The sequence below is a fragment of the Pongo pygmaeus genome, chromosome 14 (assembly GCF_028885625.2).
Source record: "Pongo pygmaeus isolate AG05252 chromosome 14, NHGRI_mPonPyg2-v2.0_pri, whole genome shotgun sequence".
NCBI lineage: Eukaryota > Metazoa > Chordata > Mammalia > Primates > Hominidae > Pongo > Pongo pygmaeus.
The window spans coordinates 50,661,985-50,687,965 of NC_072387.2; the positions used below are offsets into that span (position 1 = coordinate 50,661,985).

The following is a 25,981-nucleotide window of genomic DNA, read 5'->3' on the forward strand; positions in this document are numbered from 1 at the left end:
GGCAACAGAGTGAGACTCTTGTCTCAAAAAAAAAAAAAAAAAAAGAGAGAAAAGATAATTTTGTGCATCACACTCCTGTGTGAATCTATTGCAATTTACAAATATGGCTCTGTGAGGACTGACAACATAGAATTGCAAATGAGTGAGCTCTGCTTGAGTGACATTTGGAGGAGCGGTTATTTAAGTCCAGCATTTAAGGGTGAGTCATGAGAGGAAAGGTCCGGGGCGGGGGTGTGCATTCTGCACTTGCAGAAAGCCACCCATATGAAGAACCCAAGGTGGGAGGAAGATGAGTGTTTTGTTTGGCCAATGGCAGGTAGACCAGAATGCCAGGAGCAGACACTGCAGGGGGCGGGGAGTGGGGATGGAAGTGATGTTTCAAGAGGGTGAAGCTGTGAAGATGAAACCAGTGGGAGGCCTTCCATGCAGAATTAAAGGGCTTTGCCTTGTTCTGTAGTTGATGAACAACCAATAAAGATTTTGAGCGGGGAAGTGACCAGATGAGATCTGCCTTAAGGAAACAATTCTGGAGGGAGGGAGTATGGAGGATTAATTAGACAGGGGGCTAGTTCAGTGTAAGGCGATACATCTGTTTTTCATGTTTCTGTCCATGTGATTGTCTTGTGAACAGTGGGGGACTTTTGTGGGACTGTGGTGTTCAACTGAGGCCTGCCCGGGTAAGGCAGCCCCGCTGTCAGTACAGGAACAAGAACTGCAAGGACAGATCGTAGACAGGCAAGCAGGAGGGCTCGGCTTCTTAGCTTTGGTGTGGAGACCTTGAGTGTGCTGTCTCTCTGAGCTTGTGCTCCTTGGCCTTAGGGGACCCCTGGTATGCCCCTGATGGGGGAGCTGAGACAGAAGCGTCCTAGAGTCTCTCTTTGGGCTCAGAGGCATGGAGGACAAAAGGGATTTTGTCGTATTGTCTAAAATGGTACTTTCTGTCTACTTCCCTTTTATTAGTGTCAACCTTTAGAAAAGTCTTGTTTGAGTGTTCTGTGTCACCTCTGCTTTATTACGAGTCCTTAAAAGAAGAGTCATTTTTCACACTCGGGCCAAACTTCAAGGGGAACCAAATGAAGAGTTAGTGTTGTGACAGGCAGGTGGTGGTTCCAGCCCTGCTCACCATCAGGAGGTTCTTCGTGCTGTGCTGGTCTTGGAAGCATTTCTTCATAGGGGGTCATTGCTATAGTCTAGGTGAGAATAATAAAATCACAAGCATTAGGTCACTGGGCGCAGGAGCAAAAAGGAAGACCAGTTTTCAGAAACCTTTTGATGGCAGATTAATTTAAGGGTGAGGGAAAATAAATTTAAGGGTGAGGGAAAATAAAAGATAGGTTGGGAGTTCTGGGGTTGTGTGCTTAGGAAAATGACACTGCTGCTAACAGATGAGGTCGTAGGAAGAGGAGCAGAATTGCCATGGGAAGGTGCTGAATTCATTTGGAATTCCGTATAGAGTGACTTTTACCCAGTGCCATGTAGTTAGCTGCTGGCAATTTTGAAATTAGAATCTAGGTTTTCTGAAGCCAGGCCAGTGTCTTTTCTATTATACTAAGACGTGTTACATGAAATAAAATGTACTTGAGTTTCAGGTGGTGATGGCATCTCTAAGTGGAGATGTCAGGCAGGCAGTTGTAAATGGAGCTGGAGTGAAAATGAGAATAAATACAGAAATTTATTTTAGGAGTTATGTATATATTTAGAGGAGATAATTGGAACTATGGGAAGAAGTTCATTCAGAGAGATTTGGCATGTAGGCTGTAATTGGAAATAGCCAAGGGGTAGATTTCCTGAAAAGGAGGGAATGGAAGCTATAATGCATGCAGTAAGGCTGAAGGAAAGGAAAGGACAGAGGCAGCGAGAGGATTCTAATTTTTTAAAGCAGTTTTGTAGTAATGGAGAGGAAGGCATAGCTTGGAAGCTGGGACATAATCAAGAGGTGGAAAAAGTTGTTATTTTTAAAAATCAGATATGCCAACAGGAAGGGACGGATGGAGAGAGAACGATTAGAGATGAAAGACAGAGGGACTAGTTCAATTTAGTTTAACAAACAAATTATAAGTACCACTGAGGTGATAGGCATAGTGCTGGGTGCTAAGGAGACAAAGATAAAGTAAATATGAATCTGACTTGGGGATATTTACTGTCTAATAAAGGACAGGAGTGAGAGTAACACAAGACCAGCTGGTATTTACTGAGCACCGTGTGTCAGGAACCGTTGCAGATACTTTACATGCATTGACTCACTGAGTCCTCACAACACCCCTATGGCTTAGTTATTGTTATTATCCATAAAGAAGCAGAAACTCAGGCACAGAAACATTAAGTAATTTGCTCAAAGTCTTTAACAACTAGTCAGCCGTGGAGCCAAGGTTTGAACCCAGGCCGTACCTCTGCACCTCTGTGCATGATGGAGATGGACGATTACACCACAACGCAAAGGTGGAAGTAAGAACAATAAACAGAAGTAGCCTGAGGGAGAGAGGGCTTAGATTTTTTTGGCAAATGATAGAGAAATATAGAAAGATCTCAAAGGAAGAATAAATGGAAGACGGGATGGATCCAGGTGAAGGGACGCAGGAAAATGCTGTCAAGACCAAAGTAGAGAACCCATGTGCAGCTGTGTGTGCGTGCGTGCGTGCGTGTGTGCGCACGTGTGTGTGCGTGCACGTGCGTGTGTGCGTGCGCGTGCATGTGCGTGTGTGTTGCTGTTTTTTCTAGTAATTTGCACAGCCTTCATCTCTGACCATTTCTTGGTTCCATGCTAATCACAGAGGACACTCACATTTGATTCTCTTCATTTCTGTGAACAATTATTAATAAGATATTTTTTAAAAATCTACTAGAACTGGGTTATCCTTTTTAGGGGTTATCAGTCTTGTCCATCAAAATCATCATTGGAGTAGAGTTTATGATATTAAATATAACATATATCTGTGTGTATCTATCTATCCATATCTATCTATCTATCTATCTATCTATCTATCTGTTAGTCTATCCATCCAGAGAACTGACAGATTTCTAACTGATTTCTGATTTCCTATGTAGTTGGGACTCAGATATTCTTTGGGGAAAGAACCAGAGAATTTCAGAGGCAGATTATTGAAGATGCAATTGAAATTCCAGAAAATAAGCAGATCTTTTGCATGAAATGCTGAGTATCTCTTTCTGAGATAACTGTATGTGGTAGATATGAGACTCCTGATTGTCTGTGGCTCATCAGTCAGATGCCTGCACTTCACCCTGTTTCCCATCCCACCCTTGACCTTACTACTGACCCCCAGCTCCTCCTGAGCCACAAACTGCATTCCAGGATAGGGGACATTGTAAGCGCAGCAGTCCTGTGAGACTCAGGTATGGTGTGAGGCTCTCTAATTTGCACATTAGTTATTAGTTAAAAAAACAAACGTGATGTCTAGTGGTTTATTTTAGACCACATCAGAATGTCCCCACATCAAAATAGTTGCATCATTGTGGCCATGGGGGAAAGTGGTTACATCAAAATGTCATGTGTGGGCAAAGGGATTATTCTTGGATGTGAATAGGGGCATTTGATAAGGAAGAAGTAAATTCAGAATTTGAAGGATAATATTCATTCATTCATTCATTGTTTTACCCATTTACAACACAGTTACACGTACGACATTCAGGCATTCACCAGTTACGGGAAGGATTTGTGCAACTGAAAAAAAGCCCATCTGTATTCATATTTGAGAAAGAAAATCCCGATCATTAGCATAGCACCACTGCCACCTTGTGGTAATGCACAGTAGTTCATTATATTTTATGAAAAAACTGTATGTCTGGTATTTATACAGCATGTACATTTTGTACCTTCTCCATGTACCAGTACGTTATAAAGCCATATATTTTTACCTAATATTAATTTAAAAATACACTCAGTGGGGGGAGGAAGAGCATTAGGAAAAATAGCTAATGACTGCTGGGCTTAACACCTAGGTGATGGGTTGATAGGTACAGCAAACCACTATGGCACATGTTTACCTATGTAACAAACCTGCACATCCTGCACATGTACCCTGGAACTTAAAATAAAAATTAAAAAAAGAAAAATACATTCAGAAACTGCTCTAAAGAAGGTACATATTAAAAAAGGAGAGACAGCTTAATTTTAGAAATTAATAAATAAATGTTCACAAAGTAACTACAGTCTCAAGGAGGTAATTATATCATTATAGATATTCTCAAGAAAATTATAAGCCATTGCAAGGGACAAAGTACATTAGCAATCACTAGATGGTTTACTGATACAGAGGGTGATTAGAATATGTTGGATAGGCCAGGCACAGTGGCTTATGCCTGTAATCCCAGTACTTTGGGAGGCGAGGTGAGCAGATCTCTTGAGGTCAGGAGTTTGAGACCAGCTTCGGCAACATGGTGAAACCCCATCTCTACTAAAAATACAAAAATTAGCTGGGCGTGGTGGCGTGCGCCTGTAGTCCCAGCTACTTGGGAGGTTGAGGTACGAGAATTGCTTGAACCTGGGAGGCGAAGGTTGCAGTGAGCTGAGAGTGCACCACTGCACTGCAGCCTGGGCAACAGAGTAAGAATCCATCTCAAAAAAAAATATGTTGGATAATCTTCATTATTTTGCTTTAGAATGCATTAATTTATATTTAAATGCAAATGTCCCAAATATTAGAGTTTATAGTATTTCAAACAAAATAATAAAGATATTTGAATATATCCAGAGGTATTGGAATACTTCACTAGACGGGGAAGCTTGCTTCTTTGCATTCCTGGGGCATACATTCCCTCAATTAGGTCTCGAGGGGCAGACATAACCACTTCTCAGGTTTGCACAGGCTGCAGCATAATTGGCTTTTGACAGGTTGAATTTCTTCCTTTCTGGACAGGGAAAAGGGCACAGGAATTGTGGTGGAAAGCCATTTTTTTATCCCTGGGTTGAGCATGGCGGGATGGAATACTGCAGACAGACCCACTGAAGAGCGAGCGCTTCACTGGGCTTCACCTTGGCACGCCCTGCACAGAGAATGAATGTTGCCAGCACATGCTACACTGTGGCCAGACTACAGCTTTCTGTCACATGGACGTCTCAGACAACCAGAATCAGAACATGTGTGTGTTTTATATGTAAAAGTAAACAATTACTTCTAGTAAAATTAAAAACAAAAACAAAAGTCATGTATGGTTTTTGTAAATAAAAACAAGACTATTGTACAAACCTCTAGAATATTAAATGTCAAGGTTTTATGTAATGTTAAATGTCATTATAGTCAATGCATACCATCTAGCCTTGTGGCGTTTTTTTGTTTGTTTGTTTGTTTGTTTTGACTTAGTCTCGTTCTGTTGCCCAGGCTGGAGTGCAGTGGTGCAATCATAGCTCACTGCAGCCTTGACATCCTGGGCTCAAGCGATCCTCTGGCCTTGGCCTCCTGAGTAGGTGGGACTACAGGAGTGAGCCACGATGCCTGGCCCCATGTGGCTTTGGAACTCTGTTTCACAGAGCCATAGAATTCCTCAGAGACATCCCGGAATGGGGAGGCTGAGCTGCTTAGATTCTGGATGGCCTGTCCAAAGTGCCTGGTCACATGTATTTGGGAAAAGCTCAGATGATCCTGATACACCAAACTGCTTGAGGACAACTGCTCCTGGTGGCAGTTTATAAAAAGGGAAATGTTTTGTGATATTGTAAATGACAAATCACCCTCATCATCTGATTGCATTGTCATTAAATGTTGGTCCCAGAAACACCCCTCACAGCCATTCTCCTGTAAGCGGGTACATCATTCTCCGAAGCATCCCTTGTTCCCGCTGCAGTTCTTCCACCAGCATTTGCTTTCCTGGCGAGGTCAGCGTGACAGTGCGGGGATGGACATATCACAAAATGGGGCATACAGCAGCTGGGGCCATTCTTCTCTGCCCACATCCAGAAATTTCCCAGCACACAGGGTTGAGTCCAGTACCCATGTAGCTCTTACTCCCTCGTTGGAGGTCATATTCCAGTCCTCATCTGCAGTTGGATCTGGCTTTTGTTCGGATCATAGTTGAGTGTAGCTTGGTTTCTTATGGGTGGCTAGCCCTGAAGAGCTACAGTGAGCATGCTCAGTGATTAAACCTAAATTAGCTTCTGCTCCTACTCCTGGGTGGGGGCAGAGCTTCCTAAAAATGTGTTTTAGGAAGATTTTGACACCAGATTTTTAAAATGCACAGAGCCAGATAAAAGTAAGTGGTTACAGTTAATGATATTAGTTAAAGGTGCATGGGAAAAGGAACAAAAGTGCTGAATTATACCTTTTTAAAGGGTTTATGCAAATTATTATATGTACAATAGTCTTTTAAGCCTGATAATTCCAATCACCAAAAGAGATTTTAGTATGTGTAGGTTTAGTATGTGTAGTATGTGTAGGCCCTACTCTAAACCAATTGAATCAAAGTGCATTAATGTTTATAAAGGTCTCCAAGTAATGATCAGCCAGACTTTAGAGTAACTGGCTTATTTAATAGAGCTTAGTGTCATGTGTGTATCCTTATTTAAATACAGAGGCTTACATTTACTTTTAAGAAAGTAGGAAATTCATGGTGAGACAAAATTCACAAGGGGAAAGGAGGATACCAGCACAAAGCCAAGAGTCTGGAGTCAAAAGGAGCTGATGGGAAAGTTTGGAGGCTGATAGGAAAGCCAGGCTTGAAGCAGTTTCACAGGTGGCTGATGAAGGAGGTTGACAGACGGAATCAGAGTAAAATCAAATGACTTCCCTTCCAGACCCACGAGAGGAGGAGCAGTCATTGCTGAGATATGAGTTCTGGCATGGCTGTGGGGAAAAATAGTTCTTATTTTGTAATCACATAAAAATATTTAGAAGGGCAAATAAAAGGAAAAAGCAATGTTATGATAGGAGACACAATACATTGAATATATTGAATATATTGTGGTGAAGATAGGCTTTAGGATAGGGTAAAATGTGGGTCTGTGTGGTTTGTGTTTGGCCACCTTTCAAGCTAAATTATGCTAAGTTTAGCTGTTGGATAAAATATGGAAGGATAGAAAATCTACTATCTTTTAATTTCACTATCTACAAACAGTAGTTCATTTACACATTTTGTAGGTATATCTCTTCTGTATACCCGTCCTCTCCACGAAGATAATATTAATGTGGACAAGATAGATAGCTTCCCCTAATAACAATGAAATGATAGTGGATAAAAGCAGAATGGCTTTTAATTTGGGGGAAAAAAGTCCAGAATAGACAACAGCTAATTGCTTGTATTTGCCACGGGACATTTGCAAGTGAGGAGATGACCCGCCACAAAATAGGCACCTCTGGCTAGAATTCTCACGGTGCTGCTGGGTTCCTGCCAAGGGTCTGCCTGAAGAGCTCCTAAAGATAGGCTTCTGTGCAAGTTTCCCCCAAAAGCCATCTCAGCTACTTTATCTGAATGTCAGTGTTCATTCATTCATTTGTTCAGTGAATCATTACTAAGAGCTATTATCTGTGCCAGGAACTCTGGTAAGCGCCAGGGCTCCAGTGGTGACTGAGGTGGACGTGGGCTCTGCTCTCACTGAGCATGCAGGCTACTCAGGGAGACAGACATATTAGTTTGGGCCTTATTGAATTTTGAAGAGCCAGTGGCATCCAAGTGGAGTTATCCAGCAGCAATTCTAATCATTTCCTAATTTTCACTGGTAAACAACATAAGATCGGTGTTCTAAGAAGTAAAATAATATTACATAGCTTGTTATAAACCATGCTCCATTATTATATTAAATAAAATTTCATGATTGATTTTTGCTTTTATGCTTAAGATTTAGAAAACTTTAGACATTTTCTTTATGTGGTTAAATTAGGGTTTTGTGCAATAATTTATCAAAATAGAAGCATGAGGCCCTTGTCCAGGATTGTCTCTTTATGTACTTTGTATCAGTCCCGCTAAAAACACCTTTTTCCCCAAAGTGTGACCTACTCAAATAGTACCTTACTTCTGATATTTCATAGCATTTCGGAGTTTACAAGATATATTTGCTTATCATTTTGTTTCTTCCTGACAAGTCTGAGGAATACAGGGCAGGTGATGTTTATTTATTTACAGATGGGGAAACTTAGGTTCATAGATTTGATTACTTATGTGAAGTCACAGAGCTAGTAAATGGTGGAGGGAGAAGTGGAACCCAGCCTGGGGCTCTTTTACAGGAGTCAGGTCTATTTTTGTTTTATGCTTCCTGCCAGTATAGTGACTTGCTGGAAAGAAAAATTGAATTGTCTTTTTCTACTGAATTCCTCCAATTGTTATCAAAGAAAAAAAGTTTTAATCGTTTAATTTCTTTTTGTTTCCTGATTCTTCAACAAATTAGTTAACATGTATTAATTATTTTCTTCATATCAAATACTTGGCTATATGTGGGATAGAAAAATAAATAAGATACAGTTTTTGTCACTGAGAAACTCAGTCCTATAGGAGAGACCCAGGCATTAAAAAAAATCCCTATGCAGCATGATTAATGCTGTAAGTAATGCATGAGCATAGAGCTGTGGGTATACCAAGGATGTGACAGTGGCCAGAGCTTTGAAGGAGGATGGGATGGGGTGGGAGGTTTAGCAGAGGTAGTGGAGGACGATATTGAGTAGAAGGGAGAGCTGGTGAAAAAGCTTGGACACAGGAAAGCATGGTGTATTTGGGGATTACCAAGTACTTCTCTTTTACTTTACTATTAGGGGACCTTAGGAGGATTGCTGAAGATGGGGCTGTTAAGGAAGGTGGGGCACTTGTGGACAAAAGAGTCTTGTATGCCCAGCTAAGAGGTCTGGAATTATGCGGGTGATGGGCACACCTTGAACATATTGAACCAGAGTTCGGCAGGATTTCAGAGATAGTTTTGTCCACAGTGGAAAGAATGGCCTAGTGGTGGGAAAAATTGATAGCATGGAGAGCACCTAGTAAACTATTGAGTCCAAGAGAATTAGAGGAGCCCAAACTAAGGCAATAGCAAGAGGGGTGGAAAGGGATGGATTTAAGGAACAAAAACTTTTCCATAATAAATAATGCTTAGGATGAGGACTGTTATGATGATAATATCTTGACATGCCATGTTTTTAAAGAATTATGTATTATTTTGAATCCATTGCCTCACATATCATCATAGCACATAGTGATATGCAGGCATTATTTCCATTTCAGAGGTGAAAGTCTGTTAACTATAGAGGCTTAGTTTGACCATTAAAGATGGTCAGATAGATTCATGATGTTACAGGTTTTGTACAGACACCCAAGAAAGCATAACACAGCTTTTCTTGAATTTATATGACAAATGAATAAGGAAATATATAGGCCAAAGAAAAATTGTTTGAGAGGACACGATAGATAGTAGTTAGAAGAGACAGGAAAGAAGTGACACAAATAAAATGTAGAGTATTGAAATCTCCCCTGATCCATCTCTCCCATGACGCCAAATTCCATTCCTTAGATGAGAAGTGGAGGTCATGCTGGGACATGACTGCTAGAAGCTAGAGGTTCTTCTGGAATTCTTGAAGGCATCTGTAAAAGACATGCATTCTCACTGACCTTTGCACTTTACACACCTGTTTAACGCTCCTCTAAAAGCCAGCATCGCATATGAAAGTGTATACCTACTGGATAAATCGGGCAGTGCCTGATTTTTCAAGGATTCTTAGCTTTACAAAAGGCTCATCAAAGGGCTGTTTTTAAGGTTGCATTCTCCTTGGGGCATTAAAGTGGTTTTCCATCTAAGGAGCTTCCACTTGTGACACAGAGGCGATTCTGAAAATTTAGGTGACATCCTGGAGCATCCATGTGTGTATATAGTTTAAAAGAGAAATTACTTTTATTTTCTTTAAGCAAAGGGCATGAAATGAGCAATTCTGCAGCTTTAAGACATTGGACTAAAAACAGTTTCAGAAAGCCAGCTACATAAGAATTTATTCAACTTGCAATGCTTTTATTTTTGGAAAATGATTTTTCAAAGTCAGGTTCATTGATCTTTTTGCTTTTAATTTTTTTAAACTAGGTTATTGGATTCCAGTTGGAATCTATATGGCTTTACTGATTTTCCATGAGGGTCAGGTAGTACTAAACCATTAATTGCCAGATTATATGACTAAATGGCAGTTAATACAAATGTTTCTAAGCCCTTTTTGGGAGGAGGGGGGAGTTAATGCCTCATCCTAGAATTTGTGAACAAAGTAAAACTAAAACATACTTGCTTTTAACAGATTCTTAACCATAACTCTGATTATAACTATTTCTTATATTTGTTACTAACTTTGTTATTTTGGTTGAACATTAATATCGAATATAATAGCATGATTTTTAAAAAAATGATTCTTTGTTTCTTCACTTGGTATACTCATTATTTTGAAATATTTGGAGCCACTTGCTTTTTTCTTAACCACACTTTGATTGTATGATTATATTTGCTAGAGCTGTTACAAATTAATCACTTTTTGGTTATGCTTGTTCTTTTATAAGAAGCGTTTGTTTAGCCGTACATAAACAGAAGTTTATTTTGAGGATTAACTTTCATGTGAATAACTGCCTCCCAGCTAAATCTTTTTAATCACATCTTTTAGAGGAAGGCAAGAATGTTTTTTCCTTTTCTTTTTTTTTTTCATGGATTTAAAATTAGCTGTTTGTATATTGTAACATAGAGAGGTTTGTAGCTTCATGAAGGCAACGACTATATTTTATACATCTTTATATATACACCACAGCCTCACGCATCGCAGATTAATCCATGCTTATGTAAGATTTGAAGAATGTAATAATTCTATAGAAAAAACATAAATTATTTGCTTTGAAAATGACTCTATAAGGAACATCTCTAAATGCACAATATTCTCATAAAAAATCAGGATAGACATTTTCTGCCCCTCCAGACGTATGCCTTTGAGCATTGTGTCCATTTTCATACACGTGAAAAGAAACAGCCTCAAATCTGCTGAACCCTGGAAACCATAAAAGCATTTCCGGCCGGTTGCGGTGGCTCACGCCTGTAATCCCAGCACTTTGGGAGGCCGAGGCGGGCGGATCACGAGGTCATGAGATCGAGACCATCTTGGCTAACATGGTGAAACCCCGTCTCTACTAAAAAGACAAAAAATTAGCCGGGCGTGTTGGCGGGCGCCTGTAGTCCCAGCTACTCGGGAGGCTGAGGTAGGAGAATGGCGTGAACCCGGGAGGCGGAGCTTGCAGTGAGCCGAGATTGCGCCACTGCACTCCAGCCTGGGCGAGAGAGAGACTCCGTCTCAAAAAAAAAAAAAAGCATTTCCGGACAGTGTTTCTTGTTTACTCATTGATACCATTTCCCCTCAATCAGGGGCCCAGGGCTTTCCCGTTTTCTAATTTTTTGTCTTTGTTTTAAAATACACAGTTACCTTACATACCATTTTATACTCTTGGTAAAAGTTGTTTAGGTCAACTCCACCAACATTTATTTATGGAGGCCGTATGATGTGTTACCTAATGCCATAGATGGTGATGTTACAAAAATGGGTAGGTTGCTGTCTTTGCCCTCTTAAAGGCCGCGACCTGGTGGGACCATAAATATGTGGATGGACACTCTTCAGTGTCATAGGTGCTGTTACACAGACAGGATAAGGATGTATTAGAGACCCGAAGGTGGGAGTGGTGGCTTCTTCCTACCCCTACGGGGTCAAGGAAGCCTTCCCAGGGCTAATGGTGCTGGATGAATGTTGAGATGAATAGATTTCAAGACAGACAAATGGAGCAGAGGATATTTAGGGCAGAGGAAGGAGCTTAGGAGGGGTAGGCCACACATTTGGAGGGCTGTGTAGGGGCCTTCTATGGTACATGTAGGAGCTTGGACTTTATGTGGCAGGCAGAAGAGAACTAATGAAGGGCTTGAAGCAGTGGCGTAATTTAACTAGATTTTCATTTTAGAAAATTACCCGCAAAACCATGGGAGAATGAAGTAGGTTATTTACATTTCCTTAAAACAGTACTTTTAGAACATAAATAGACCAAACATTAACTTTTCTTCCCCATTGCCTTAAACAGAACTTTACAAAAATCTGAATACACCCACTTCTGCCATTTGAATTTCCAAATGATTTATTCTTTGGCCAAGATGTATTTTTATAGCACTTTAATGTTCTGTGTTTGGGTTTAGGAATTATGGGCTGCCTACCTTGGGTGACACCAGATGCTACAGTGATGCAGCTCACCATATAACTCTCCCGAATCCTCCTTGGCAGTGGCTACAGGCTTCCCGTATTTCTCCTCAAAGCATCTTGAAATAGGACTGTATTGAATGGGCATGACTGGACTACATATTTTAGGCATTTTCAGGAAAAGAAATAATTTGTATGTGAATGAATCTGAGCAAGCATCTGAAAGAAGAAGAATGGATTTAGAGTAACAAAAGACTAGCATGATGTCACATGACAAAGTTCAGAGACTCTCCTCTTAGCCGAGGTGGCTTCCCATGGTGTTACTGGTCATCTGCAGTCTGGTCCAAAAAGCAGTCCTGTGGTCAGTGCTAGGCCATAAGTCTTCAGTTCTGAACTCGATGAGATAGCTCTTCCATGACATTCAGTGTAGTTTCTTTCTCCTTCTCTGACTAACTTTGTTAGACTAGAAGCTACATTATCCTCTTAAAAGTTTTTAGCTCTTATCCCAAGGACTTTCTGGGATATTTAAGAGTGTTGTAATCTCTTTTTTTTAAAAAAATTATTTACATTATGGTAAAAATTTTATCACATAAAAATTTTATAACATAAAATTTACCATCTTAATCATTTCTAAATGTGCATTTCAGTAGCTTTAAGTATATTCACATTGTTGTGCCATGTAATCTGTATGTTTTTAAATGAATACTTCATATTCCTTTCTGATCAGGTTAATGATTATTTAACATACTATTAAGTCTTGATTTCTATACCTCTTATTTTTTGCACATTCTCTTTTTAATCATAAATGCTGAATCAATGTTATTTTTTTGAAGAATAACTCTCTAAAATACTGATAATACAGCCTTTGATACTTCCTTTCCACTGTGGTTATATTTTCCCCATATTATCTTTTGACTTCTCTCTATGGTAGTGTCCTTTTATGAGTCACAAGTGCACACTTTATGCAGCAGTAAACCATGAAACTGGATAGGACATTAAAGACTCTGAACCGTTGTTTGGTTATTTCAGGTTATTGAGGTGTGGGTGCTAATTGAGCTTTCCTAGTCTAAAGTGAAAATAATGTGTTACCCAGAGGTTCCACATCTCCAATCTTGGTTTGAAAATAAACTAAGACTGAAAACATGGAATGAAAATATATTCTTTTGTGTTTTGAAGGAATGAATATTTGAATTCAAATTAATTTTTCTTAGGGTAAGCTTTTCATTTTTATAAAATAATGTTTAATGATCTTGGGAAGAACAGCTATGTAGTATATCTTCAAAAATAAATTTTCAAATTGAATAAATAAGTCTATTTCAAACTTTCGAATTAGGAAATGCCTGTATATTTTAGGATTTGTTTGGTTATGTAATTATTAACTACTGCTGAAAATGCAACAGAAAATTGGAACTCAAAATTTTTCAGTTATTGCTCTCTAACCTCAAGTAATATCAAATTACGCTGTTTCAAATGGTATAGGAGACCATTAAGCTAACTGAAGAGAAAGTTTAAAAGAATTAATATTTGTTACCCATAACCATATTAAGGACTGATTTATTTAAAAAACAACAACCAAAAAACTAATCCAATTATTTAAAAAACAACCACCAAAACACTAATCCAATTTACTGTTATATGGAGGCTGTAATTTTTAGTTATGGTGGATCTCGAAAGTTCATGAACTCTCTAAAATTGTATGTAATTTTTAGTGTGTGTATTGTGTGTGTATGTGCACGCATGCATGCATGTTTCTGGAGAGATAGTATTCACAACTTTCAACAGATTCTGAAAAGGCATCTTGATCCAACCAAAGTTATGAACCACTGTCACAGAGGTTACTTTGCCCATTTTCCTTTTTACTTACAGACCCCAACTCACAACTAGATTTTGTTCCAGAAGTAGTTTGTTTATGAACTGGTTGTTTGGAACTTAGACCACATTTTTCTATGAAAGTAATACTATATATTATACACACACATACACACACATGACACGCACACACACACACAAGACATTCCCTGACTTATAGTGGTTCAACTTAATGATTTTCCAATTTTCTGATATGAAAGCAGTATGAATTCAGTACAAAACGTACTTTGAGTTCTCATGCAACCATTCTGTTTTCACTTTCAGTGTGGTATTCAATTACATGAGATATTCAATACTTTATTAGAAAATAGGCTTTTTATTAGATGATTTTGCCCACCTGTAGGCTAACGTAAGTGTTCTGAGCACGTTTAAGGTAGATTAGGCTAAGCTGTGATGTTCAGTAGGCTAGGTATATGAAATGCATTTTTGACTTACAATATTTTCAACTTATGATGAGTTTATTAGTATGTTCATTGTAACTTAAGGAGCATCTGTACTTACATAAATTATAGAACCTTCACAATGGTGATACAAAAACAAATGAGATAGGCCTCCTGGACTCCAAGTAGTTTATAATCCAGGCCAGTGCAAAAGGCAGGTAAAACCTATCCTCAGTTGAGATTGACCTCCTAATTTGCCAGTGACCTTCCTGTTCATTTTTCTGCAGCTGTGTCAGGATTCATTCCTTCTCACCACTACACCCATAGAAGTATTAGGCAACTGGTATCCTTGGGATTCAGACACATGAGAGAATAGCATGGGGACTTAAGCATTAAGGCAAATTTATGACATGGTTTCTATGGAAAGATGTACTCCTAGTTCTAACTTGGAACCCAGGTTCCTGGGACACAGAAAGTCCTTCACTTGGAGCCTCATTAGTGGATACTGTCTGTGTGATGAATGAAGAGTACACCTCACCTCCACCATGGAGTCTCTCCCTCAAGAGTCTTTTACACAGTTAGCCAGAATAAGGACCTTCTCATTACTAATGACCATTTGTGTTTGAAATATTCTTAAGTCAGACTTTTCTTTCTGAGGTGTGGCATGAAAAATTTTCCCCACTACCCCAATTAGGTTCTTGATGAGGGACATGATAGTTCTTTGTAGCTAGACTACATAATTTCTGGTGGAACTTTTATAATATATGTTGGTTGTTGACCAAAGGGAGAAGCTAAAGGGCGAAAGAAGGCAGAAAGAGAAAGTGGAATGAGAGGGCATGAGTGCTTCATGATGTCATCACAAGATTTAGCTTCTCATTATGCCTCATAAAGAGTGGCAGTTTCTTAGTTCATTTTTGTTGCTTAGAACACCTGAGGCTGGGTGATTTATCAGGAAAATAAATTTATTTCTTACAGTTCTGGAGGCTGGGAAGTCCAAGGGCATAGCTGGGCATCTGGTGAGTGCCTTCTTCCTGGCGGGGACTCTCTGCAGAGTCCCAGAGTTACACAGAGTATCACATGGCAAGGGGGCTGAGCATGCTAATGTGCTAGCTCAGATCTTTCTTTCTTCTCTTGTAAAGCCATCAGTTCCACTCTCATGTTAGCCCATTGATCCATTAACCATTAATCTATGTATGGATTAATCCATTCATGCAGGCAGAGCACTCATGACCCAATAGCTTCTTGAAGGCTCTAGGTCTCAACACTGCCATATTGAGGATTGTATTTCAACGTAAGTTTCAGAGGGGACATCAAATTATAATAGACAGTGTCAGTCTTTTTTCATAATTCTTAATGTTTTCTACAGGTCCTGGGAAAGCTTTTTAGATTAGGCTGTTAGCATATCATGTCATTGCATATGATGTGTGCACATATTTTGAAACATGGATCAAGAAGACATGCTCCACCTGTATAGATGAATAGGAGGAAATTTTGTCTTCAGAGAATACAACATAGGCATGTTTTGGAATTAAACATGAATTTACACTAAGAATTATAATTACTTTAGCCAAATAATTTTGCAAGACGTTCTTTGATTTGACCAAAAAATGTGTATGATCCAAGACCACAATAATTTTTAGCATTATAAAAAGATGTGACTAACTTTAGAAAAGTCAGATTTGGATTAGCTTATACATTCACCATTTGCTACCAAAAAGCCAACGTAGAGGACTGTGGTCTATTTCTTAGTTACATATTAGCTACATTAAGTCACTAATTCCTCAAATATGGAGGTGCCTCTTTATGGATATGCAAAATGTATATTATAAATTTCAAAAGTTATACATTTTATGATGTTCCTCTAATAGTCTATCTACAGGGTAATTGCTACAAACCAGTATTTTAGATAATTATACCTGTTCATATTTTCTAAAAAAAAAAAAGCAATGTAGACAGGAAATTAGTAACAGAGCAACTGAAAATTGGAATGACTAGATTCTATGTTGAGATTAATAGTCATGCATGTACAAATAATGTTTTCCCATAGAAGATAATCTTTGTGACTTTGGGTTAGACAAAGCTGTCTTAGATTTGACGTGATTCATAAAAGAAAAAAGTTGATAAATAGGACTTCATCAAATTCAGGATCCTCTGCTCTTCAAAAGATGCCATTAATACAATGGAAAAAAACAAGTCACAGACTGGGAAGAAATATTTGCAAATCACATGTTAGATAAATATCTTGCATCCAGAATATGTAAAGGGCATTTAAGATGCAAAAATAGGAAAACAGACAGTTCAATTTTAAAAATGGACTAAAGATTCAAACAGACATTTTACCAGTGAAGATGTGCACATGAAAAATAAGCAAAGGAAAATGCTCAAAATCAGTAGTCATTAGGGAAATGCACATTAAAACCACAATGAGATACTATATACCTATTAGAATGCCTAAAATTAAAGTGACTGACTGAATGTTGGTGAGGATGTAAAGCAACTGTTGGCAGCAGACCAGTGGTTGCCTGGGGACAGGTAGTGATTATAAAGGGATGCAAGGAAAGTTTTGAGTGTGGTGAATATGTTCAGTGTCTTGACTATGGTAGTGGTTTCATGGCCATATTTGTATGTCAAAACATATCAAATTGTATACTTTATGTGCAGTTTCTAATATGATCATGATATCTCAATAAAGTTGTAAATTTTTTTCCTGTAATGTTGCTTCCTTTGGTTTGTATTTCTAACTTAATTGGTGATAACATAGATTTTATTTCAGGGGTAAATTCTCAAGATATATGACATTTAAAATATACAAAATAATTAGATGATAAATATGGATTTTTAGTCTTTCTGGTATAAATGTCACATAATAAATTTGAATATTTCTGATAATTTTGACATGTAGCTAATACTGATATGCACTTACTAACACTCTCAGCCTCAATAGATTTAAATTATATTAATTTGACTTATTTAGAAATTTATATCATTATTTATGTTTTTCCCCTTTTTAAAACTAACTTTGTTATGAATATGTTTTAATTTTTATTGTTATAAGCAAAACTTTAGTGTGATTTATGGAGTAAAAAGGTAGTTATAGAATATAAGTCAGTGTGAATTGCTGGTACATGTTATTTCCTTTCTGTATTGGGATTCCATGTTATGAAATATTGCTAAAAATAAGTAGGCTTTGGGGTGAGACTTGGGGACCTTTTAATTCCTGCTACAGTCAGTGGTGGTAACAGTGTATTTGGTGATGGGGTTTGCCCTGTGTTTACATGAGTCCTGGGCTCTGGTGATGGGAGAGATGATAGAAGATAACCTATTCCCATCCCTGTATATTAAGCTGGTACCATGTGGTAGGACATTAAAATGGTGGTTTACACTATAAAAAATGAGTTGCAATTATAAAAACAAAGGCGGAGGAGGGAGGCCTTAGAATGCTGGCATTAAATCTTATTTTTCTTAAGAGTTTGTGCAAAATGGGGCCTGGAGTTTCACTCCAGGAGCACTTTTAGCTGCTGCCGCATGAAGCTTATTAAGGGCAAGATTTGTCTCCTGACACCTGGCCTTTCTCACTGCCTCCTCTCAGGAGGCCTCTCTTACCATTGCTTCTGTGTGGACTCCAACAGCTATAACTGGTTTAGATGTGCAGCTAGACCCTACCCTAGTCTGAGGCAGTGGTTTTCCACCGTGGCTGCCATTCGAATCACCACCTCCTTTCTCACCCATTTCCCCATTTTCACTTTCCTGCCTTAAACATTTCACTAGCTTTTTGCACTTAGAAGAAAAAGCACACTCCCTGTTGTGTCCAGCATATTCTGACTCTTGTCTCCTATAACCTCCTGTCTTGATACAGTCCTACTCCAGCTGTTATTTGTCCTGACAGTGGCTGCAAACACTTATTTACTTCTTACAAGAAGCTCTTATAATTTGATGCCTGGCAAACACTCCCTGGACTTAATAGCATAATGATATCATAATAATAACACTTTCTGCCATCTATTGAATGTTTTCTCTAACCCAGACAGTGTGCTAAGTGCTCTACAGGCATTATCTTATAATTAAGTTAGATGCAACAAGCTTGTGAAGTTGGTATTGTTATTTCCGATTTTTAGGAGAGAAAACTGAGGCATAGAGTTGGAGTAATTTGTCCAGGTTCATACTGTTATTGTATGCTGGAGCCTGGCTTGAAATCTGTCTGTCTGACTCTAAATTGGCTCTTTGGTACTGACTTTCAAAAGTGTTTTGTTGACGATTAAATTGTAATGATTCCATAACAGTTCCAGGAAGACAGTCTTAGAGCAAGCTGTAGAGTAAAATTCTTATTGAAATTCAAAGTAAATATTAACGCAATTTAACTGTCTTATTGGAGACAACAAACTTTTCTCAATATATTATGTCTTTATGGTAGTAAGAAATAGTGTCATGTAAAAGTTGGAAATGAACTGTGGAATCAAACAGACAGAGAGATGATCTCAGCACCTGCCATTTATTCATATAGATCTCACTATCATATGTACCAGATAATGTTCTAGGCACTGGAGATATTGTCAGTGTGCAATCCAGTGGGATGATTTAAAATTTTGGTTCTACAAGCTGTTTTTGTCTTGGAGGCTCACTATAGCACGGTAACTCTTTATTGAATGCTATATAAATGTGATCCATCTTGGACCCTATCCTAAGGGGGTCTATTTGAGCCAGTGTTGTGACATGGCCTCTAAGGTAATCCTATAGAAAGCCTCTAGTGTAGTTTGCTTTCTTTTTTCCTTTCTTTCCATCCAATTAAAATGAAACATTAAATTTAACTTTTTTAGATATAATAAACTCAGGGACCTTATATTCTAATAGGGGTAGCACAATAAACGTAGTAAATTACATTATGTGTCAGGAGATGGGAAGTACTTCGTGGGGTGGGTAATAAGATCAGGATGGGGGAAAATATGGTGAGCAAGCACAAGTTTTAGTGTGAAACACGCAGTTACTCAGGTGGGTCTCATTGAGATGGTCAAGACCTGAAGGAGGTGAAGGGGTCAGCCAGAGGGATATCTGAGGGAGGAGAGGGGAGGTAGTGCCAGCCTACAGCAGGAGTATGTAGGCCCACTGCAGAAGAATGCAGCCATTGTGATGCAGGAAATCAAGAGAGGGAAACGCTAGATGAGGTCAGAGAGGTTCAAAGTATTTTGCTGGTGAAAACGAAATGAACTAGCATACCTAAGGCACTTAACCAGAGCCTGGCCCAGGGCCACAGAGTCCCTGCCTACCTCTTCCAGCTGCATCTCCCTCTGCTGCCTCTTGCAAACTCTTCACTGCATTTATAGCAGAAAGCTCTTCGAAGATGTCCCAAATATCCATGTTGTTTTAACCTTTCTACTTTTGCACACACCTAAAATGCCCTTCCCCCATCTCTTGTCATAAACTCCTTCAAGACCCACCTTGGGCCCTTGTCTGAGAACATTGCTTTGACTCCCTCTGAGGTGAGTTGATGCTTCCTTCTCTGGACCACCTGCATAGTACTGTGTATATGTTAGAAATAACACCTGGCTGATGGTAACTAACATTTAATGAGCACATACTATGCACCATGCACTAAGTCCTTTAACGTGTTTTTCATTTATTTCTCACAACAACCCTATAAGGTATGTCCTATTGTCATCCCCATTTTACAGATGAATAAATAAAGCTATGAAGAAGTTTAGTAACTTGCCTGAGATCATCCAACTACTAAGTGGTGGCACCAGGAGGTGAACCCAAGGTTTCTGGCTCCAGGACCTCTGCTCTTTCATAATCATATTATACTGCACCTCCACCATACTTACTATATACAAGGCAGTGTGCACATAACACTGTATTGCAAGTATTAGTGTATGTGCATGTGTCTTGCCTATTATTTGTGAATTCTTTGAGAACAGGGAACCATGTCAAATTCACTTTTGCTCTTTGGGGCTTTGCACATATGCAAAGCTGTGGTGAGAGTAAAATATTCTTTTGTAATTTGTAAGACATGAGAAATATTATTCAAAATGTTAGTGTAAATGCACCATTGGTTCTGAATTTCATTTGGTTTTGAATTTCATTTTAATCGTGTCATTGTGCTTCTGCTTCTCTCTAGACCAGTATTAAAGAGGGACAGCTATTGAAGCAAACCAGTTCTTTCCAAAGGTGGAAAAAGCGATACTTCAAACTTCGAGGCCGCACCCTTTACTATGCGAAGGACTCAAAGGTAACTCGCGAGAATATTAGTTTCAAGCATTTGAGGCTGTGGACGGATGTAAAATTTTGGTTCTGTAAGCTGTTTTTGTCTTGGAAGCGCACTATAGCATTATGCTTTTATATGAATTCAATATAAATGTGATCCATCGGGGACCCCATCCCAAGTGGGTCTATTTGAGTCAGTCCCATAACATGTCCCTAAGAATAATCTTTAAGGAAGGCTCTAGTGTAGTTTCATTTCTTTCTTCCTTTCTTCTTTCTTTCCAATTAAAATAAAACATTAAATGTAACCTTGTTAGATGTAATAAACGCAACATTCTGGGTTTCCACCTTTTATCTTGTAAATCTTTCCCTGACCATGAGAGAGAGAGAGAGAGAGAGGGAGAGAGAGCTGCTGTAGTTGCTAAGAATTCATGCTCTGTATTCAGACAAGAGCTCATATCCCACTTCCAGCATATTCCAATGGAGTGGCTGTGGACAGCATGTGTTGCTGAGAGGAGGCTTAAAGGAGAAAATACACATCAAGAGCTTCCACAGTACCTGATATAAAACAATCACTCCAGTATGCTAGCAATTAGGAATACAAATCATATTGAAATCAAATCAAGACTTAAAAAATTTTTTATATAACAGTTGAATCAAATAATAATAATATAGTTTTGGGAGAAGCAATTTGTAAAAACTCGTATTTTAGTATTCAAAAATAAATTAAGATTTCTGGCTACTGTGCCAGTTGAATAATTAATTATTTTCATTTTTATAAATGTATGCTCGTGATATAATTGGTAGAATTGTACACCAGGAGGTAAAAACAAGCAAACAAACCTAATTCTAAGTTTATGTATCTATAGAAGTAATAACCATGTAAAATAATCTTATTTTACAAGTCATTATGTTCAAAATTGTCCCTGATCTGGCTCCATCCTGATTTTTCACATTTATCTCTAGACAGCATTGGCTATTTGACAGCCTCCAGTTTGGGCTCATGCTACCATCACTAGGATGACTTTTCCTTTTCCATCTGCACTTGACAAAGTTCCCTGTTTTCTTCAAGATCCCCTCAAATAGTCCTTATTCCATGATTCACGAGAGAGAGAGTTCAGTTTTCTGCTGGATAAATCACCTGTGACCTTCTATAGCATTTCATTGTATTTCTTCTCTTTTAGTTGTCTATCTTACCTTAAAGTCAGTTGTGTCTATTTAATCTCCTGTGCTAGACTGTAGATTCCTGCCAGTCAATGAACAAGTCTTATAGTCACATTGGTTGAATTGAAGTAGACTAGTTCTACAGTCTACTTCAGTTTCAAGTCCAGCTGTCAACTACTTCAAGTTCTAGTTTCCGCAGTTCTCGCGGTGCACCGTTATGCCTGCCTTGCTGGAAGAACGCTGAATGAGTATGAACAATGAGTGACTAAAAGTGGGAAGCCTACATTTATTGACTAGGATTTCCTACTTGCTACCTTGGATGTTAAGAGTATACAAAAAAAGTCATCTGCTACTTGCAAAGCAAATTCATTACCTCATTTGAACGCATAGTTATAGATGAGGAAAATAAGGTTCAGAAGGTTCGTGAGCTAAGCCAGGACTAGTTCTCAACTCTTAGGTTGCAAACCTGGAAACAATGATATTGCCTCTGCCTCCCTGGCAGAGCTGTTACAAGCTTCAGAGAGATTGCATTGTGCATGGGTATGCCACACACTCAGCAGGTTCCCCAGAAGTGGTAGCTGTTACGCTTCCAGAGAGCACAGAACATTTGCATTGAAACAGTGTTCCCAGGGCGTCTTTAAAGTCCTTTTCAGTTGGGGATTTATGGATTAGTTGTAGTTTATGCTTTTATTTTTCCTTTATAGGAAGAAATTGCAGAGAGTACAACCAACTTAACTTTTTTTCCCCCATTTTCTATTCCTAATTCCTGTATTGAAAAAATGTATTGAAGAGCATTGAGTTAGGTTTTCTTCTAATGTATTTGTATGTTTTTTTCATTAACAGTCTCTGATATTTGATGAAGTTGACCTCTCAGATGCTAGTGTAGCTGAAGCAAGCACGAAAAATGCTAACAACAGCTTCACGGTATGGTTATATTCTGCTAACTCCCTTCTCAAAAGTTATAGAATGACCTTTCTTAAGCGTGTACAGAATGCCCTGTTCAATTATAAACTGTTGCTAACTTATGCGTGTTGGAGTTCCTACCAACACAATCAACTTTAAATACACTGTATATTCTAACACCCAGTACCAGTTATGACTCAGTTAACCTGAGGTTAAATATACTTTTTAAAAATTTTATCATTTTTCTCTTTTAATTTTAGTGCTTTATTTTTCACCTCCTTTAAATTAGTACTTCAATTAATTCCATTGTTCTTGAATATTTAAAAAGTTTATTTACCTTCAGTCTTAAAAATAAAATTTTCTCCATGTAGCCTACTTTCACTCCATTTCACCCCAGTTGCCATCGTTCAGGCAGTTGCCATAGTTCAGGGCTTCACTTCTCACTTAGGTAATTCATTCAGCAGCTCTGTTCCAGTTTCTTCTTTTCTGATCACAGATCACATTGCTTAAAAAGACCTCACTGGTTCCACATTGCCTGCAAATGGCATCCCCAACTCAGTCTTCAGATCTTGTAAGATCATGCCTCAGCATTCTAGTATTACCAGACAATTAATTTGTCCTTCTCTGTCCCACCAGTGCAGCAATTCTACCCATGCCTGTGCTTTTCCTGTTCCCTCTGACTTCAGTGATTCCTCCCCCATCTATCACTGTGGGAATCCTACCAATTCTTCAAAGCTTATTTCAGATAACCCATTTTTTTCCAGCTTCTTTCATTCACAAAGTATGGATTGAGTTCCCACCATGTGTTAAGCACAAGAAATTCAGAGGTGAATGTGTATGTATATAATTTCCCTCAAGATATTCCTGATGTTGTTCAGCCCAATTTCATGTGGGCTACTTTTTATAACTACATACTTCCTAGGTCTTCAAAGGTGCATTGTTCTTGCTGTGTTGTCACTCCCATCCACACTCCCAGTCCTCCCTGGAAAGCTACCACTCCTGACAGCAGCGTGCAGTGTCCATCCCCTAGGCATGCCAGGGCAGGGGAGACAGACTGCTAAACAGGTGTACAGCAGTGCCTTGATAGAGGTGAGCACTGGTAGGGGTTGGGGGAAGAGAGGACACAAATGAATTCAGATGTTGCCTTATTGATTTATAGGCATGTGAGATAATTCATAGTGTAAATATTCCTCCCCATCTCCCCTGATCCCCAGGGAGAGTTTAGTTTGAGAAGAGGAAAGCCAAGAATAGAGTCCTGGGAAAATGTTAAAATTCAAGGTTTAACCAATAAAGACTGAGAGCATTCTTAAGTAAAGGAGAATCAGGAGTCAGTGATGTTATAAAAACCAAGCAGAAGAGAGTTTCAAAACAGATCCTTTGACACGTCCTATACTGTAGAGAGGCCAAGTCAAAGAAGAATTGAAAAGTGATGGTTCAATTTGTTAACTTGGAGGTCATTTGGTCCCATTGATGTGAGTAGTTTCAGTGTGGGGCAGGCTGGGGGCCGGCATTAGGCTGTACTGTGAATGCAAAGTGAAAGGCAGGCAGAGACAAGGTAGGTAACTGTTTTCTAAAAGCTTGGCTGTTAAAAGGAGAACAGAGATCGCTAGTAAAATGTTTCAGCCAGAAGAGAATTTTATGTTTTGTTGTTGTTCTTTTGTTGTGTTCTAAAAATGATTTTGAATGCATTTATATGAAGAGAGGAGGAATAGTTAGAACCGAAAGTTGAAGACTCAGGAGAGAGAGGGAATGACTGATGAAGCGTGATTGCTGAGTAAGCTGACGGGTGTAGGAATCAGAGCGCAGGTTAAGAGATCAGCGTTGAACGGGAGACAGAAAGCTTACAGAGGCAGGTGTGACCAGGAAGTTTATATATTTCAAAACCAAATACTGTTTTCTCATTGAAATTGAAGGATAAGGTTATTTGCTGTGAGTGAAAGTTGAGGATGGTTAATAGTGGCTTCTGTAGAAAAAGATAATCGAAGCTGAACAGGGACCTATAGATGATTACTAAGTAGTGAGTGGTGTCTACCAAAGATTGGAGATCAAGTTTAGTAATGTCATTACTCCCTGTGCTTATAACATTTTCTTTAAGTGGGAGTAGAGAACAAACAAATGAATTGATCCAGGGTTGGTGGTTTATAGGGCATATTGGACAGAAAGAGAAAGAGAGAGATTGCTAGATATTTGAGGGATTGAAACTCATCCATCTCCCTGCTCTTCTCAGTTTTTGAGACTACAATACAAAGAGTAAGGGACAGCTTTGGCTGAACAGGATCCAACAACCACTAAATACAGAGCTTCTGATGAATTGTTGGAGACCTAAGGCCAAAACCTTGCTCATTCCTTCTTTCTTCCACTTGAAGGTGGGGTAGGGTGAGATAGAAAGAATTTCACCAGTCCTACTAGTAGGATTAGCCACTTGCTTTTCCCTAGGCAATGAAGAATAATCCTCTCTCTGCTGGAGCCTCATGGAGGGTGAATAAGGTTTCCCACCAATCAACATTTATTTGTTTTTTAATGCTTTTTATTTTTTTAATGACACATAATGATGGTACATATTTATAGGATACATAGTGATGTTTCGATATATGCAATGTACAGTGATCAGATCAAGGTAATTAGGATATCCACCATCTCAAACATCAACCATTTCTTTGTGTTGCACACATTCAATATTCTCCTGTGTCTGTTTGAAGCTATATAATATATTATTGTTAACTATAGTCATCCTATGGTGCTATAGAACACTAAAAATTATTCTTCCTATTTAGCTAGAATTTTGTATCCTTTAAGAGTTTAATCTGAAAGAAGGTTTCAGAATTTAAGATTTGAAGCATCCATTAATTTCAGGTGAAGACAAGGTCTAGGGTTTTGGAGTAGGAAATTATTCAAATCCTTATACAGGTCTTTCTTGGCCCTTCAACTGGGCATGTGATCTCTCCTGTAGTGTCTTTCTTACAGAATTTAGCATATGCTGCCTTATACTTAGTTAAGTATTTATTTTTGACCAGGCACAGTGGCTCACACCTGTAATCCCAACACTTTGAGAGGCTGAGGCAGGAGGATTACTTGAGGCCAGGAGTTTGAGACCAGCCTGGGGAACATAGATTCCCATCTCTACAACAAATACAAAAATTAGCTGGATATGGTGGCATGCACCTATAGTCCCAGCCACTCAGGAGGCTAATTGCTTGAGGAGTTCGAGGCTCTAGTGAGCTATGATCCCAGCCTGGGCAACAGAGTGAGACCCTGTCTAAAAATTTTTTTTTGGCCGGGCATGATGGCTCACGCCTGTAATCCCAGCACTTTGGGAGGCTGAGGTGTGCAGATCATGAGGTCAGGAGA

General features: G+C 38.8%; 1 protein-coding gene across 8 annotated transcripts in view; it reads left to right on the forward strand.

The window, feature by feature from the left end:
- DGKH (diacylglycerol kinase eta) overlaps positions 1–25,981 on the forward strand; it is a 203,389-nt gene that overhangs the window by 66,642 nt on the left and 110,766 nt on the right. For 7 of the 8 annotated variants that reach the window (XR_010123554.1, XM_054446619.2, XM_063650787.1 and 4 more), the window contains exons 3-4: positions 20,484–20,594; positions 22,574–22,654. Coding sequence is in view for 6 of the 8 variants with exons in the window: in XM_054446619.2 (XP_054302594.2) it covers positions 20,484–20,594; positions 22,574–22,654 (192 nt within the window). In the remaining 2 variants the exon portion in view is untranslated. Of the gene's footprint in view, positions 1–20,483; positions 20,595–22,573; positions 22,655–25,981 lie in introns of those variants that run through there. The other variant, XM_063650789.1, reaches the window with a different exon arrangement.